Here is a 19,023-nt window from a genome sequence, read left to right as displayed (position 1 = left end):
ACGGACCGTGCACACAGCAATGGCCGTGTGCACGAGGCCTAAGGATATATGCACATGACCAGTGTGCTATCCATTTATTTATTTATTTATTTTTTAAACGGATAGCACACGGACCCATTCATTTCTATGGCCCCATTCAAACTACCGTGTTTATTAAGGTTCAGTGTGTGGACCGTGGGACCGGGCCGCAAAATTCAGAGCAGGTCCTATTTCTGTCCGGGTTTGCGTCTCGTCTCGCCCATTCAAGGCGGCGTGAAAACCACAGATGGCACACAGATGCCATCTGTATGCCGTCCGTGTTCTGCGGATTGGTTGTTTGCAGACCATAAAATACAAACGGTTGTGTGCATGTAGCCCAAGGAAGATTTCTGGACCATCAAATAGATGAATGGAACTTTATCTCTTTTTCTTGTGTGATTTTTTGGCTAAAAAAAAAAGTTCTAGACAAGTAATTTTACTGCACTAATGGGACATAAAGCTACATTGCCTGCTTTGAATTATATATAATCAATATAGCATACATTGATATACAAATTAATTAAAGTTCAAAAATATTATTCTTGTTAGAAAGCATCAACAGTCCAAATTCTAATGGTAGTAATTGGAAACAGTCAGCAAGCCTGCTAGACATATTTTGAGAACATCTTAGCTGAGCTTATATAATGCAGGGAGGCAGTTCGCTTTAATCAACTCTCTGCGGAAACTGTAACATTAGGAAATGCTGGGAGATTTTAGCTTTAAAGCCAGCAGAATTGTGACTGCAGCTCTGGACTGTGACTTCGGTTCAGTACAAAATAAGTAATGAAATGTATTTACATAGTTACCGATTTGTGACTTTGTCAAAGTCATGGTGCAATATAGTTTCCATACATTCAAAATAAGAGCGGATAGTTTGATATATTTCGCTCCCTGACCACAGTAACCGTCACCATGCAGATTGCTAAAAACATACGAGATGGAATTATTAATTCTGCAGGAGTCAGTAAGTAGGGGAACTCTACATCTGAAAAAGTAGCAAGTAGCATGGTAGAATTCATGTAGGAATCAAAGACAATAAAAGCTGAATGGAGAGGATAGCGGCTGTGTTATTACATAGACTGGACAAGCTTTGAGAAGCCACAGATAAATACACAGGGCATAATACAATACAACACTGTAAATGAGCAGCGGCCGTGTGCCCTAGAGGCTTCAAAAGCCTATAAATCACATATTAAAGGGGTTTCCCCTTTCAAGTAATTATCTGTGTATAACATCTATATATATGTAATATAGGTATACGTGTCTACGGTTGTGCTTCAATAAACGTGCTAGTGGCTGTACGCTAATGCTTCGTGCTGGGTCTGAGGGGGTGGAGCATGACAAGAATTCACAGAACAGAAAGAATTTGTGTCATGCTCCACCCCTCAGACCCGGCTCTATTTATGACAGTATAAATAGACATTTTTCTTAGAGCATTTTTTAACCTTATAGAAAACCTCAAAACAGGATTGTGTGGTCTTAAAAGGGTCTCAGTGGGGTCACCCAATGCATTTGAAGGTAAAATATTTTTTAAAGAGGACTGTTCAAAAGAAAGAAAAACAATCTCTTTAGCCATTTCTATTTCTGGGAAAAATGGGTGACAAGCAAAATAGCCTCCATTGCAATTCTGATGCTTTTTTATGAGTACCTTATGGTAAATCTGCCTAGTAATGCCATGATATACTCAGACAGCCCAAGTTCCCATACTCTGCATAACTTATCAGACTGATCTATCAACAGTTTGGAAAATCTGCGTGCCAACCATTTTGGAGATGCAAAGGCTGTATCTCAACCTCAAATATGTATGGCATGTTCACAGAATATACCATAATCATCTGATCGGTGCGGATCCCACCTCTATCTGGAGAACAGAAGTCGCTGACCCCCTGTCCAGCCCAGTAAAGAAGTGTGCTCGACTGTTTCAGTAACTCCCATAGAAGTGAATGGAGATAGCTCCGCACATGTGAGGTCACCTACGCATTTGCTCACCGTGTCACCAGGATGGACGGGGTTCGGTGGACCCCTTTCTTCAGATAGATGCAGGTCGCTGATGTTGGACAAGCACTTATCAAACACTTGTGGATATGCCATAAATGTCTGAGATGAGTATACCCCTTTAATTTGGGCAGAACTCTTCAATATATGGAAAATGGTGACGATTACAAGTCAATACCAATAATCAATTACTACTGAGAGGGTAATTATCACAACAAATCCTTTCCAATGCCGAGAGGAGTCCTCTTTTAATGCAGCTTCTTTTGATTTCCATCCCGTATCAAAGCCAATTTCGCATAATATGTCGCTTTGAGATGATTATAAATTTAAAATGGAGAAGGACAGATAAAGTATTGAGCCAGGATTAGAATTTGGCCCTGGGCCATTGTTTGATAGCATCATCCTTAGAGAGGAAAAAAAATATAGTATATCCAGGTGACGCTGGTGAGGGGACACGGAGAAGCTTCTCGTATAGGAAAACTACAAGGTTATCAGTCATATAGGAAACACCAGGCATGAAGTGATAATTATCTCATATGTAATTCCAGCCGTGTAAATGAAAACGCCACCAGGTCCACAGGGCACCATACGAGACAAGTGGACACTGAGCAGCCTCATTATAGTGCACCGAGCCGGCCGCACATACGATCTGCATTAGGTTTGCCTTACAGGAAATGGAATCCAGGGTGAGATCTTAAATCCATAATAATGAGTAATGATCTTTCCGTGCAGGAGAACCCGGCTCTCTGCGACTCAATTAGAATTACTGGAAAGTGCATAAAAAGCGCTTCCTGTTTACCAACTCCAAAACGATGTTAACCCATTATTTACAGATGGTTTGTAGCATGAATAAGCAAATGGGAATAATAGTCCATTAGGATAAAAATTAAAAAAATATGTTGTCAAAATTAGAAAAAAAAAGGTCTGATTTATTTGCAGAAATATTGCCACAGCTGACGATTGGCTGTGTCTGGTATTGCACCATTAAAGTGAATGAGGCGGAGTTGCAATACCAGATACAGCCAATGGGCAGAAATTGCGCTGTTTCTTCTCTTTTTAAGAATCTTTCAGCCCCTATAAAGGGAACACGGACAAGCAAATGTCTCAACATGACCAGCATATTTGATAGATCACAGATAATAAAACGGAGATCAACTGGGATCCGGTAGCTGAAATAACCCCTCCCCATTCCTGAAAATGAGCTGCTACTCGGAGTAAGGCAATAAGTGACTGCACATAAGAGGTCAATCTTTTTATTAAAACTCAAGCAGTGTAGACGGGTGACCCAACCAAATGCCACACCCCACATACCAGGCCAGGGCATTCCTGCCAATGGCCCAACCAACTCAGTTCAACCAACTCAGTTTGCCCACTGAAAGAACCAGAGGTGCCCACTTTGACACGTGGCTGTCCAGATCCATCTGACCAGGGTCCCGTCGCACAGTCTGTGTTCCCCCACTTACAAGAAATCCTGCCATAAACCCGTAGTGTACTCGCCATGGCCCATAGCTACCCACTCCATGCATGTGAAGCACCACAATCCAGTCTTTGCCAACTTGACACCAAGGATTGGGTAGGAAAAGATTATTTCTCCGCTTCACCTTAAATCCTCCTCTACTTGCTCACTCCCAATGATGGTTTACCTTTCTTCCTGCCATTCTGCCCCCTGCTGTTCTAACAACATTACCCCTAAACCTCCTGGCACAGCTATTTTTCTCATACCTGTAAATGGAAACCTACCATACCCACTTACCCAAGTTCACCCTTCCTTGAGGGCCACATGGCCTTCCATATAGTTTGTTGTAAGCACAGCAAGCTCATACCTCTTTCTCTGGTCAGTGGGGAATGATGGCTGCCGGACCTCTACAGATATCAATATTGGGACATTTGTGATTGCCATTGACAGTCCATTTAGGGTTAACCTCCATAATCGTAGATCTCGGATAAGCAAAGAAAAACCTAAAACCACGTATTCGTTACAGCACATGAAATAACTGCTATTTGCTATGTAATAGGAAACATTGTTACATTCCTGTAAATAGCTGTTATTACGGTGCCACAAGCCCAAGTCTTACATTTCAATAAAAAGCATTTTCCCCTCTCCGTACAAAAGTTATTTTGTTTCCTGCATCAACACAATCTGCCACCGGAATCCATCAGTAAGGAGGGAAGGAGGGGAGGTGATGTCTCCAAGAACGCAGGGTGCATATGTTTAGTAAGAATTGCTTTCCTATGGATAAATGCAATCCAAGTTTATCTGCTCGGAGACGCCAACAGGACAGGATTGTTTCACCGTAAAGATCAGAAGAAAATTGTAACTAAATGTTGTGGAAAATGACTTGGATATTGCTTGCTCGGGATGGCATCACAATTAGGCTGGAATGGGATGCACTGGGAGGAGAGGGAGGGGGATGAATACAAACAAATCAACACAAACAGCCACTGTCAAGAGCACTTTGCTGACGGAGAGTAATGTAAGCATTACTTAAGGTTTTCTCAACAAGACTGCACAATCCACTCGGGCTCAACCTACCGGCTGGAGAGGTTTGTCTTTTCTCTACTTGAGCAATAACCAAATTAGCAGCTCCAGGAGTGACACAATTTTTGCTTGATAATAAAAGAAGCGCTGGCGTTTAAGCGGAGGGTGTCAGGTACTTGTCGAGCATCCGCAGAGGAGCAGTTGTGCTTTCCTTACAAACAGAGCAAATGTCTCGGAGATTTCGCAGGCAGGCTGCTTCTGCTGGGCACTCTATACGAGCCCATGCTCCTGCTAGAGTACATTATAAGGATATTACAAGTCACGAAGAAGTGATGCCAACCCACAGAGTAATACCTGCTGCACTACAGCTGCTCTGACAACTATTACTTAGGAGTTATTGAACAAGCAGCTTATGTACACTTTTGCAACCATTATTTTATTGCTTTAATGGATCTAAAATATACAAATAAAATCAATTTCTGCAAATAGTTTAGATGAATAAACTCTTACCGTTTTGTGCATACAGCTCCTAAGCATGCCTATGTGTCTCCAAGGTTACGGACTACTAACAAATCCTGCGTGTAGTCTGATCCTGCAATCTCTTCTTATTCCTTCTCATCTGCCCACTGTTACTCGCTAACCTACAGATAGTAGAAGAGGAGGCAGATGTAGGGGGAACCACGCAGTTCCAACCCCCATAAACCAAATATGGCTGAGCACATTTAGTAAAGTGTCTCATTTTTCATTAAGAATACATCGCAAACATTTTGATTTGTGCAGTTCATGACACCATCCACACCTGATCAAGGAGCTGAGGGAGCATTTATTGATACGGATAACACAATGGAGGAGAGAAACGGACAGACAACACGTGCTTCAATTTCATGCCAGGAATCGTAGCATGAGGCACATGTGTTCAGACTGGCTAATAATATATATGTATGGGGGCTTTTATCATTCAAAATACTGTGCTAATTTTTTTTATAGTATATTTTTAAAGGGATGTAGCTAACATTTTCGGACTCATTTTGGCTGCTACAATTACCACTAGAGGGAGCTTAGGAGCTCACTGGGAGCTGTATACAGTAAGCTCCCCCTAGTGGTGGCTGCAGGTAGCCAGAATTTTATCATAACTATGGATATACAGGGTATATTAAGCTCTGAATCAGGAAAAGCCGATCTACAACTGCTATTAAGAGATGTTCTGCAATTACTTAGCACATATGTTAACACTTCTATACATTCCCCTTTTTAAGTTATTGGCAATATGCTTTTAAAAATGCTTCTAGACTGGGCTGAAGCTGGAGTTCCACTTAAAAGAAACAGCTGCCCACAATAATGCAAACTCTGAACCCATAAACGAAATCATTTATCATTTTACAAGATCCAGCAAAAAGAAATTTGTTTCCATTAAACATACTTTAACGTTCATGAAGAATTCATCATGCCCCGAGATCCTGAAAAACCCTGGGAATTCATGTATAAATTGCTAGCGACAAATTGTTCAGCTGGTGGGTTATTAGGAGAACCTTAGGAGTAAAAATTTGTTTATACAGGCCACTTGCATCAGAATAGTCATTTTTATTCCATATCAAATACCATCAGTTTGGGTTTTATTTCATTTAGCTATAATTTGCATATATATTACATTATAAAAACCGTATGCGAAGCTTTGAACAACATTTGCGGTACAGACCTCGACAATGGGAGAACATCTGCCTGTGGCCAAACTAAGAATGCATAAGTATGCACGCCTAAGGTATGGGAAAACCAGCGTGCTCTCCTACAAGCGCGATTCTTGTACGGACTGTGCAGGTGAAACGAACACATTCAACAGAAGCTCCACCAGTAGCCCCAACACAAGGAGCGGCTCCAGGAGTACCCAATAGATTTTTATCACAGATACAACATTAATTGCTGATCATCATCGCCTTGTAACAATGTATTTTGTCACTTGCCACAATTTCATGCTCTGCAGAACTCACCTATTCGGAAGAGTTATTTTAGCCTTGTTCATCCTGAGCTCCCTGGTTTGTGAATATAATGTCATTTAATACCATGACACTTACACAGGCAGAGCCGGAGAAGAAAATGTGAGGGGACTGTAACTCTGCATAGAAATATTTTTACACATCTTTGCAGTAGAAAGCTTGTGGACAATCCCATATGGTACAGTAGTGTAGTGAAGTTTTGACTACCTACCTAAGATGGTCACTATCTCATAGAGCCCCTCACTCCTTATGACTATACCTGTACAGGAAACCACACACTACTCCATTCTATAGCAAATGAAACCGGGTTAAAGAAGTTGTCTCAAGAAGATAACCACAGTCCATCTGCCCCATTATGGCAAATGGACGGCATAGAAGGGGTACATCCCGCTATTAGCCAAAGCGGAGAGCTGCTAAGTCACAGTTGCTCCCTCACTGGACTTGGCCTGGCCATTAATTATATGGCTACCAATTCATTTTAATAAGCGCCATGTAATGTATTTGTAAGGACGCTTGTAGCCAATAAACAGTGCATTAAGGGGCAAGACCAGCGCCAATCAGCTGGGGCAGAAGCCTATTGTCGAGACAACTAGAACCAAAAATGGACATTCCCTTTAAATAATCTTCATATCTTTGATAGGTTTTATTATTGCAACATTGATTTGTAGGTCCTTATTTATTCCAAAAAGCGATATAACAATCGAAGACATTTGTTTTGATAAATGAACAAAGGTAATGAGATAAATATCTGACCTGCTGCCAGTCCTTGCTGGTTGACCATTTCTACAGGATCTTGCAAGTGGATGAAAACGACCAGACCAGCGACTCCAAACAGTAAGATGAAGGAAAACATGCACGTCAGCCTCATAATTATTCCTCTCAAATCAATCCCGTATTGATCCAGGAAAAATAAACCATGCCAGCTACCACTAGGGGGTTACCAGCTTTCATCTTCTCATCTTTGGGTTCCACGGGGCCACACCTGCAAGAAAAAAATAAGATGAGACCTAAAACACCTATGGAAAATATCTAATTATAGGAAAAAGTCCTGCCTTAAAACGAAAATGCCACCACTAATGACGTTAACAAGAATTTATTTTAAATTTACCGTTTTCCTAAAAAAACTATTATTCTGAATGTTGCTCCTATACCACCTCAGGATAAAGCACATATTCTGTCTGTCCTGGTTTTCCTGTGCTCACTGTCACCCCTACCGTAAAATATACTTTTTTTTTTTTAAGTAGTGAGGGGACTACTCAACTTCACAGTAGTTTAGAATATAAGTACTATAATACTGCCCCTATATACAAGAATATAACTACTATAATACTACCCCCTATGTACAAGAATATAACTACTATAATACTGCCCCCCTATATACAAGAATATAACTACTATAATACTGCCCCCTATATACAAGAATATAACTACTATAATACTGCCCCTATATACAAGAATATAACTACTATAATACTGCCCCCTATATACAAGAATATAACTACTATAATACTGCCCCTATATACAAGAATATAACTACTATAATACTGCCCCCCTATATACAAGACTATAACTACTATAATACTGCCCCTATATACAAGAATATAACTACTATAATACTGCTCCCTATATACAAGAATATAACTACTATAATACTGCCTCCTATATACAAGAATATAACTACTATAATACTGCCCCCCTATATACAAGACTATAACTACTATAATACTGCCCCCCTATATACAAGACTATAACTACTATAATACTGCCCCTATATACAAGAATATAACTACTATAATACTGCCTCCTATATACAGGAATATCTACTATAATACTGCCTCCTATATATAAGAATATAACTACTATAATACTGCCGCCTATATACAGGAATATCTACTATAATACTGCCTCCTATATACAAGAATATAACTACTAGAATACTGCCTCTATATACAAGAATATAACTACTATAATACTGCTCCTATATACAAGAATATAACTACTATAATACTGCTCCCTATATACAAGAATATAACTACTATAATACTGCTCCTATATACAAGAATATAACTACTATAATACTGCTCCTATATACAAGAATATAACTACTATAATACTGCTCCCTATATACAAGAATATAACTACTATAATACTGCTCCCTATGTACAAGAATATAACTACTATAATACTGCCCCTATATACAAGAATATAACTACTATAATACTGCTCCTATATACAAGAATATAACTACTATAATACTGCTCCCTATATACAAGAATATAACTACTATAATACTGCTCCCTATGTACAAGAATATAACTACTATAATACTGCCCCTATATACAAGAATATAACTACTATAATACTGCTCCTATATACAAGAATATAACTACTATAATACTGCCCCTATATACAGGAATATAACTACTATAATACTGCTCCTATATACAAGAATATAACTACTATAATACTGCCCCCTACATACAAGAATATAACTACTATAATACTGCTCCTATATACAAGAATATGACTACTATAATACTGCCAGTTCTTACATTACAGTCTCATATGTTTTGGTGCAGAATGGGTTGATATACAAAATGACTCAATGATCGCAGCAAGAGGACAATTGTGACTAACACATTATAAAGCCAAATGAAAAAATAAATTCTAGCAAAGTAAATCTTTGTTAACCCATTTTCTTTCAAGAAAAGATGGATTTAAGACTTTCATTTTTTTAATAAACTGGTTATAAGATTTGGTCCATTTACGTCTCAACTCTCCCACCCTTTTCCTATTACGTATAGACAGTCTGTTTGCAAATGTCACAGCAAAAACTGGGTCAGAGCAAATGTCACTCCTGACACAATCACTGAAGCTGAACGATGTGATCAAACAACCAACAAGAGATGGGAGCAATAATGAAAACCACTTGTAAGGGAGCCTCAGTGCTCGGACCACACATCACCGCAGCTGCGCCACACTTATTAGGACCGTCTGGAATTCCAGGTACAGCTCACCTGTCACTAAATGTTATTTCTCAGCCAAGCAATAACACATCACAAGCTGTAGAAACAACTCTCACAATAGCTCAACTGCACCTAAAAAATAAACATTTTGAATCATAGATGTAAACACAACCTTATTAGCGCATATATGGAGTTCGCTGTTCAAAAGGGAACCTGCCATCAGGATTGGGTCCAAATGTGCATTTTGCCATTCCGCTGAGGGGTTGTGTCGAGTTCTTCAACACTTTTTTGGGCAGAAACCTCGATGTACCCATTGTAAGTCTATGTTCACATATGCGTTGGAGGCTCCGTTCAGGGCTTTGTCGCAAATTCTGTCAGATTTGGTGGGAAGTCATCAATGCAGTCCCTTGGGCACCGGTGGTTATGGTCCTATGAAAGATCCAGCACTGCATCATGAGTTTGGTTATATACGAAAGCCACAACGCAGTTTTGCAGAAAGCCTAAGTCAATGGGGTGTGACGGGCAACTGTTCGGATCCTTCCCACCAGGAGTCATCTAGGCCATTGAAGAACTTACTTAACTACTTGGCCATGATACCACTCTTCCTATTGAGAGGTTATGATCGAGGTGCAGCTAGTCATCTGTCCTTGATTACCGCTCAGGGGAAGAAGGGCATTTCATTACCACAATTACATATAATAGTTTAGTAAGGACAGCAGCCCTAATCTATAGAAACTTCCAGGCAATGACACCCCCTAGAAGGGGGTAATAGTAATTAAAAATAAATAAAAAAAAACAAAAACGAACATAATTTAATGCTATATTAAAAAAATATTATTAAAAACCGAAACACTTGAAAAGTGACGACTCTGAAATCATTGAGTAAGTGGGAATTAAAAACAAATGGTTTAATAGGGACTTGTATTTATTTTAGCAATTTCGCTATTTATTACAGTTAAATAAAGAAAGAAAAACTAGACAATTTAAAAAGAAATAAAAAAGAAGAAATTTCCAGGGGAAGCGCGGGAATGTAGTATTACATAGCGGCCATTCAGATGGATGGCTGTCCATATAACACATGAAACGACACAAATCTGCTGATTGAGCAGCATTTTGTGCTCCATAGCTTCTCCTCCTACACGGACTAAAAAACAGGAAGTTGCATCCAGCCAGCCATGTTGGAAGCTATGGACAACAGATTTTAGTCAACCGGTCACAGAGCATGTATACAAACATTAAAAAGCAATGTCCCTATGCCTCTGAACCGCCTCAAATGGTATACACACTACCTGTATTTTTGATGGAGTACCATGCACAACAGAACAGTATGTAATCATAAAAGACCCTTTCAGTTAATCCCTTCTAGGGCCTCATCGGTCCCCAGTTTCCAAATATTTTGAACTAAACTCTTCATCTACGACTATTTTGCCCCATTATTTTCCGTCCATTCTTTTAAAATCCGACAGACAAGCTCTTTGCCTTCTGATTTGTGGAATGGATGTTATGGTGTCTCCTCTTTGTCCGGCCCTCTCCACACGCTTCATTAGAAGTGACACCTTCATTTCCCTTTAGAAGTCCCCACTTTGGGGATTAGATTCCAATAAGTGATATGGAAATCACCTGTCAAGTCGACTTCTGAATTAATGGACGTGCTCCTTTTTCATGTGTTTGGGCTTTTCAGGATCCGCTCATGCAGATAAGCTTTCTCCTGCAGGGGTTTGACATCCTAATTCATAAGCACGAAGAAGAGGAAAAAGAAAGCCTTGACAGCCGCGCTCTCTTGTCACAGTCACTTGGCACGTGGGATACAGGGGTACCTAAACGTGATTTCCTGCATTCAATCTCAGTTGTTAGATCTGTGGGGTATGAGCGTTCGGCTTTCACTCCGTCTTACCACCATGCTCAATTAAACATGGGCTTTGTGAAGATACAGTAAGAGTACAAAAAGAGAATTCTTAGGGCATATTGTATAAACGCCAATCTGTTGGTCTTTGTAGTTTCCCAAGACTGAATATGAATCATTAAACCTAAAATCTATCTGATCTTCAATTGCTATACAGGTGAATGTAATCTATAGTCCTCTGTTATCAGCCAGTGGAGTGTCTGTGACTGTAGTATCCTTCAAAGGGATGACGTATGGCAAGTTCAGAAAACTCCTGACCCCAATCATCACTACTGTCCCTCACAAAGCTTCAGTTCTGCTTATTTAAACCACACTTATGTATGTAAGTGTATCTGCATTCAGAACGTCTTAGTATATTGAGTTTTATATATTTGTAGATAATCTCTTTAAAAGGAACACTCCAAACAAAACTGAAACACAAGGGGTGGGGCATGACTAACCTCTCCGGTGTTCTTTAGATCACTAAGTCATGCCCCACCCCTCAGACCCTGCACCAGGCATAAGACAGTGTAGCCGTTTTGCTTGGAGTGTTCCTTTAAGGAAAAATTCTATGCACAAAAAGGGAATCCACACAGATTGTCCCTTGCCTGGAATTCTCTAACTCTGGGGACCTTTGTTTAAAGAAAATTTGTCACTAGTTTATTAATTCCCTATCTCCAAACTAATCTAATAGGCGCCATGCTGCTGATAACTACAGTGTAATTTATTCCCCAAAAAAACATTTACTTGCAAAGTTATAAGCATTTTTCTAATTATGCTAATTTGGCTCTACTTTCCAAATTAGGGGGGGGGGGGGACTTTTCACTCTGGGCGGTGTAATGTTTTCTGTATGACGCTGTCCAACCAGCATACAACTTCTCCCCCTTCCCTGCCCGGCAACACAGCGTGAACTTATAGTATACAGCTTCCATTCCAGATTGTGTATTCAACCGGTGATATATCCGGCTAGAACTGCGATCCTAGTGTCATATGAAAGATTCGAATCTCGTCTTTCATATGCCACCAGAACCGCTGTTCTAGGTGGTCCACAGCCAGAGACATGGCTATTTGAAATGATCCCCCTTTCCTCCAGAATCAGTCTCTCAGACTGTGTGAAGCAGCTTCATGCTGATAGGACAGGAGGCTGGGAGGAGCTCCACCTCAGGAGAATAGCTGGTATTGACGCCCACTTGTCTAGTATAGACTTATTTGCATAGTTAGAAAAAAGCTCATAACTTTTAAAATAATAAACGCTTTGACATGATCAGTATGACAGCTAAACTAGTGACAGAACCTCTTTTTTTTTTTTTTAAATCTTAAATTTTTATTGAAAGATTTTTATACATTACAACCAAACAAAAATACACATAAGTAACAAAACACACAATACTGTTCGTATTAGAATGACTTGACAGAACCTCTTTAATCGCTTCCGCACCTATAAAACATAGATGTCACAGTCACATAAAATGGCCAATGTAATAAAAGTCACATCCACACCGGAGGATGCTTTTTACAAGAAAATAACAATAGCAATGAATGTTTCCATTCACCGACAGCCAGGAGTGCGGATTTGAAACACATAGTATACATTAGGCTATGTTCACACTACGTTTATGGTCTTTTTGATGCATACTCCAGGAAATGCTCCCGACATATATGTTAAACGGAGGCTGACAGAACGACATATATCACCTATGGACTAATATAGCAACTTTTTTAACGTATATGTCAGAGCTTTATATGATGCATGCGTTAAACGGATGCCATTATCTCCTATCCGTCACCCATAGACTATTATGGTATCCATTTAATGTATACCGTAAGTCGTGAAAAGCTATTAAAAAGCTGATTACGTATAGTATATGCTAAACAGATGCATGTGATGTATGCTATACAGTGACATGTCACCTATAGGTTCCCATGTTAAAAAACAAAACAAAAAAAAACCAGAAACATATACCAAGGTATATTAGCTGGGAGCCTTCCCAATCCATTTGTAGACAGATTGCAATGTCGAGGACTGCTCTGCGTTATTGACAGACAAGTAACGCGGTCCAGCTACTTGGAAGGAGGATTGCAGGACGCCGCGGCAACAAATTAACTTCTGATTAAAAAGTGATTAATTCTTGATTAAATAGTGACACATTGAACATGTCACACTAAACCGTTTTATTTACTTCCCACCTGACAGAGTTCCCATTATCTCAGCAGGTCAGGGAGTGAATTGAGGATCATGTTAGGAGAAGGGGAGCGCAGCTCTGCAGCTCAGACGACTGCTCTCTGCCTTGTTTCCTGCGCAGGTGATGCAGAGCTTGAGCCGCAGCTGCTGAATGAAACCTTGGCATCCTGCCACATGGATCTTTTACAATGATGGCAAATTCTTAAGACTCTACAGTCAGAATGCAAATGATCCCAAATGAACGAGGCTGATTCACTTGGTACATGTCACGAAAAAAACAGGGGAATTTATCAGTGGCAGTCAATCTCCTAAACCCGTACAGCAGTGATAAGATAAAAAGATAAAAGCTTATATTGTGCTATGGTTATATATTATCCTTTATTTGTGGTGTTGCACCGGCATGCAACTTTTGCCAAATATGCAGACAATAAGAGGGGGGGGGGGGGGTTCAATAGTGCAACTAGGGAAAGAGACCCGATTCTAGAGATACATCCGCCCTCAGATAGTGGTATGCCCTTGAGACCTAATAGCCTTTCACTCAAATGGGTAGCATGCAATAGGTTAATGGTGAATGATTTTTCGGACCCCCATGCTCCAGACCCGTAGGCAATAATTAAGTGGGCCCCCCCCCCAGAAAACATGGTGGGTATGCAGTCTTACATAAGCGCTGGATCCCGTAGATATGACTAACATGCCACAAAAAGCTCTGTGCACACATTTTGTGAGTCACCTGTGTAGGCTGAAATTGTGTGAAGTCACTACACAAGACGTCACAATGAGTCACCTACGGAGCCCTATGCTTAAGGCTCTGCTGTAAAATTCCGCCTCCCATTCATTTTAATGGGATTCGGACGCTTCTTTTTCCGCTAGCTGATTTTTTTTCATCTAGCAGGAAAAAGAAGCGTCATGCCCGATCTTCGGGCGTATTCCGACCGAATCTCCCGTTGAAGTCAATGGCAGGAGGAATCTTCCTGCCGTGAGAAGGAGCAATTCCCAGGCGGATTTTGTGGAGGGACCCGCATAGCAAAATCCGTGTGAACTGAGCCTAAGGCCCTGTTCACACTGAGTTTTGACGTGCCTGCACAGTCTGTTGCGTTTTTCGGCCGCATCCATTGACCGCCGCGGGCAAAAAAAAACGCTTTCTCTGCCTCCCCATAAAGTCAATGGGAGGTCAGAGATGGAAACTCCAGAAGAAAGGGCATGTCGCTTGTTCCCGTGAGCGGTTCCTCGTGTGAACAGGGCCTTAGGCCTGATTCACACGAGCGCGTTCGGTCCGTCGGACCGTATGTCGGCAGTATTTCCTGTACCGAACACAATTCAGGGAGCCTGGCTCCTAGCATCATAGTTATCTACGACGCTAGGAGTCCCTGCCTCTCTGTGGGAAAACCGTCCCGTACTGTAATCATGTTTTCAGTACGGGACAGTTTACCTGCAACGCGGCAGTGACTACATAACTACGACGCTAGGAGCCCGGCTCCCTGCAGTGTGTTCGGTCCAGGAAATACTGCCGACATACGGTCCGTATATCACAGACCGAACACGCTCGTGTAAATCCGGCCTTAGGGGCCATCATTTATCTAACGGTCCATAAAACTTGATGTCATTGGTACCTTGACATGCATTGGATTATCACATGTTTTGTATTATAGGATACCCAATTTTAGAAGATTTACCGCACTGTATATTTATGGTTTGAAATTTTCTAAGCAATCATTGAGTTGTAATTTTATTTGCGAACAATGGAAAGTAAAGAAAATCCTTGTAATCCCTCACCATCTGTGGTGTCAGACGTGCACTGCTCACCCTAGCAAAATCCAGATGGAGAAACGCTAGCATTTGTGTAGCTCAATCTAGCGGATAGGGTGAAACGAAGGGAAGGGGCGCTGGTCCCCTGCATCACAGGAGTGCTTCCGCTTCAATGTACCTGAATAAGAGATGCCAAGTTCTGTAGATGCTCTCCTGAATTTGAGTACAAAATGGTTAGGGAAAAGGGGCCTGGTGGCAAGTGTAAATCTTTATACCCAGTCTACCTGCGTCACTGATCACAATCTGCCACACTGAAACGTACAATCTATTTTAGCCACATAATTTCCCAGACATTCAGTTAAACTTTATTTTTAATAGGGCTGTCCATGTTTAAAGGGGTTGTATAGGATTAGAAAAACATGCCACACTTATTCATAGGCCATGTTTGGTATAGCAGCTTAGCCCTATTCACTTAAAAAAGTAATGACCTGCAATACCAAATATAGCCCAAGGGCAAGAGGTGGCGGTATTTCTAGAAGAAATCAGCCATGCTTTTCTATTCCTGTACAGCCCTTTAGCCCCCTCTTGACAACAACCAGTTTTGACCTTGATGTCACAGCAATTTTGTTTGCTTTTTCATCCTTGTCTTCCGAGAGTCTTAACTTTTTTATTATTCCATAAAAAAGTGGTATGAGGGTTTGTTTTTTGCACCACTTATAACTGATTGCTTAACTTTTAATAAATTTTTCTGGGAGGAAAAAAAAAAGCAATTCCACATGTTTTTTTAGCGTTTTAAATTTAGACCGATCACCGTATGGCATAAATAACAGGTTACCTTTATTCTACGGGTTGGTACAATTACGGCGATACTAAACATTTACAGGTTTGTGTTTTCCCACTTTTGTTCAATAAAAAGTAGATTTCATGGGGAAAATTTTTTATTTTTCCGTCGATGTAGCCCTATTTTGGCTTATTTTTTGTGGGACGTCATATTTAAAAAAAAAAATAATTTAGGGTACATATAACTTGATTAACTTTGATAAAAAAAAAACTTTAGTGAGAAACAAAATAGTTCAATTCCGACATAAATTTTTGTAAGATTTTTACACGTTTGACGTGCGTTTTTTATGAACATTTTCACCCTACTGTATGGGTCGTTATGATTGCAGTGACACCACATGTAAATATTTTAACACTATTTCAGAATAAAACCACTTTTTATGGGAAAAAAGTTATTCTAATTTAATTTATTTTTACTTTGTACACTTTTTTTCTGTAAACATTCGTTATTTTTTTTAGTCCAGCTAGGAGACTGCACAATTTAAACCTTTGATAGTTTCTATAATGCTTTGGTATACTCAGTGTACCAAAGCATTATTGCCAGTCAGTGTAAAACTGGGTTGACAGAGGGAGCTCTCTCTCTCTGTCTAACCACCTAGATGCAGCGGTTGCTATTGACTGTGGCATCTTAGGGGCTAAATGTCCGGGAATCGGAGGTAACACCGATCCCAGCCATTGCAGCGGGATGTCCGCTACATATTATAACTGGCACCCGCTGCGGATGGTACCATACCATGGGCGTAACCATACGCCCATCTGTGGAACTATGCAGCTTAAATGGACGCACAGTTCCGTCCATTTGCGGAAAGGGGTTAAAGGGCAGCGCAATCTAGCCCATTCCTATTTATATATTATGTATTTAGCAACTGTCTGTAACTATAGCGATAAGACCAAATAAATACAAATATATACAATTACGCTTCTGTCATGGTCACAACATTTTGGGACAATGATAATTTGTGGCAAGTTTACCGCAAAAAAGCAGGATGAATTTTGCCAATAGGGTAAGGTCCCTAGACATTTTGACCCTATCCAATCAGTGCCAGACAGGATAGGGACGCACCATAGTGACAAAGGGAATGTTAACGCCCATACACTTAAAGCAGGAATCACAGGAACGGCACAACGCAAAACTTAAAGATGCTCTGTCACCAGATTTTGCAACCCCTATCTGCTATTGCAGCAGATCGGCGCTGCAATGTAGATTACAGTAACGTTTTTATTTTTAAAAAACGAGCATTTTTGGCCAAGTTATGACCATTTTCGTATTTATGCAAATGAGGCTTGCAAAAGTACAACTGGGCGTGTTGAAAAGTAAAAGTACAAGTGGGCGTGTATTATGTGCGTACATCGGGGCGTGTTTACTACTTTTACTAGCTGGGCGTTGTGTATAGAAGTATCATCCACTTCTCTTCACAACGCCCAGCTTCTGGCAGTGCAGACACAGCGTGTTCTCGAGAGATCACGCTGTGTCGTCACTCACAGGTCCTGCATCGTGTCAGACGAGCGAGGACACATCGGCACCAGAGGCTACAGATGATTCTGCAGCAGCATCGGCGTTTGCAGGTAAGTCGATGTAGCTACTTACCTGCAAATGCTGATGCTGCTGCAGAATCAACTGTAGCCTCTGGTGCCGACACGATGCAGGACCTGTGAGTGACGTCACAGATCTGCACTGCCAGAAGCTGGGCGTTCTGAAGAGAAGTGGATGATACTTCTCATCAGAACGCCCAGCTAGTAAAAGTAGTAAACACGCCCCGATGTACGCACATAATACACGCCCACTTGGACTTTTACTTTTCAACACGCCCAGTTGTACTTTTGCAAGCCTCATTTGCATAAATACAAAAATGGTCATAACTTGGCCAAAAATGCTCGTTTTTTAAAAATAAAAACGTTACTGTAATCTACATTGCAGCGCCGATCTGCTGCAATAGCAGATAGGGGTTGCAAAATCTGGTGACAGAGCCTCTTTAAAGGGTATCCTCCAGCATTGTTATTTCATGGGGAATATCAGGAGATTTGACAGGTTCTCTCTAAAGGAACACTTCTGGCAAAACTGATACTGTGTTGGGCGTACTGCAGGACCTGAGGGGGTGAAGCACGATACCGGGTTACAAAAAAAGCACGACATCAGCCGTCGCATCCAGACGGAAAACGGAGGGGTGGCCACGTACGTGCACGGCTCTATCCATTCATTCCCAAGGGAGTCAGCTTACTCCGCTACTTCCATAACTCCCATAGCAAAAAAATTTTGCGCACATGCAAAGTCACTTCACTATTTATTCTCCGCCTGGATGTGGCAGCCGCCTAACCAAGCAGGATGCAAGTTCTGGTGACCCCTGTTCTGGAGATAGATGCAGGTCCAAGAGCTGGGACCCGCATCGATCAGACATTTATGGCATATCCCAAAGGTATGACATAAGTGTTTCAGTTGAGAATACCCAATAAATTCAATAAATAATGCAACAGTAAAATATGTTACAGCAGTATTACAGAAGACTGTGACAAACTCCGTACATAATGTAAAAAAGATTGTATGTCAAACATGTTCTCCTTTTGTTGTAAAAATTGGTCTGCTACAATATTAAGGCTGGGTTCACACGACCATGTTACGTCCGTAATGTACGGAACGTATTTCGGCCGGAAGACCCGGACCGAACACAGTGCAGGGAGCCGGGCTCCTAGCATCATAGTGATGTACGACGCTAGGAGTCCCTGCCTCTCCGTGGAACTACTGTCCCGTACTGAAAACATGATTACTGTACGGGACAGTTGTCCTGCAGCGAGGCAGGGACTCCTAGCATTGTACATCACTATGATGCTAGGAGCCCGGCTCCCTGCAGTGTGTTCGGTCCGGGTCTTCCGGCCAAAATACGTTCCGTACATTACGGACGTAACATGGTCGTGTGAACCCAGCCTAA

General features: G+C 41.0%; 1 protein-coding gene across 5 annotated transcripts in view; it reads right to left on the bottom strand.

Annotated features, from left to right (window-relative positions):
- LOC142661160 (BTB/POZ domain-containing protein kctd15) overlaps window positions 1-19,023 on the bottom strand; it is a 372,733-nt gene that overhangs the window by 262,610 nt on the left and 91,100 nt on the right. For 4 of the 5 annotated variants that reach the window (XM_075838453.1, XM_075838454.1, XM_075838456.1 and 1 more), the window contains one exon: window positions 7,237-7,465. In XM_075838453.1, the coding sequence (XP_075694568.1) occupies window positions 7,237-7,351 (115 nt within the window). In that variant the 5' untranslated portion in view covers window positions 7,352-7,465. Of the gene's footprint in view, window positions 1-7,236; window positions 7,466-19,023 lie in introns of those variants that run through there. The other variant, XM_075838461.1, reaches the window with a different exon arrangement.

Source organism: Rhinoderma darwinii, chromosome 9 (assembly GCF_050947455.1).
Source record: "Rhinoderma darwinii isolate aRhiDar2 chromosome 9, aRhiDar2.hap1, whole genome shotgun sequence".
NCBI lineage: Eukaryota > Metazoa > Chordata > Amphibia > Anura > Rhinodermatidae > Rhinoderma > Rhinoderma darwinii.
The sequence above is the reverse complement of the archived record's forward strand: the minus strand, read 5'-3'. Positions and strand labels throughout refer to the sequence as shown.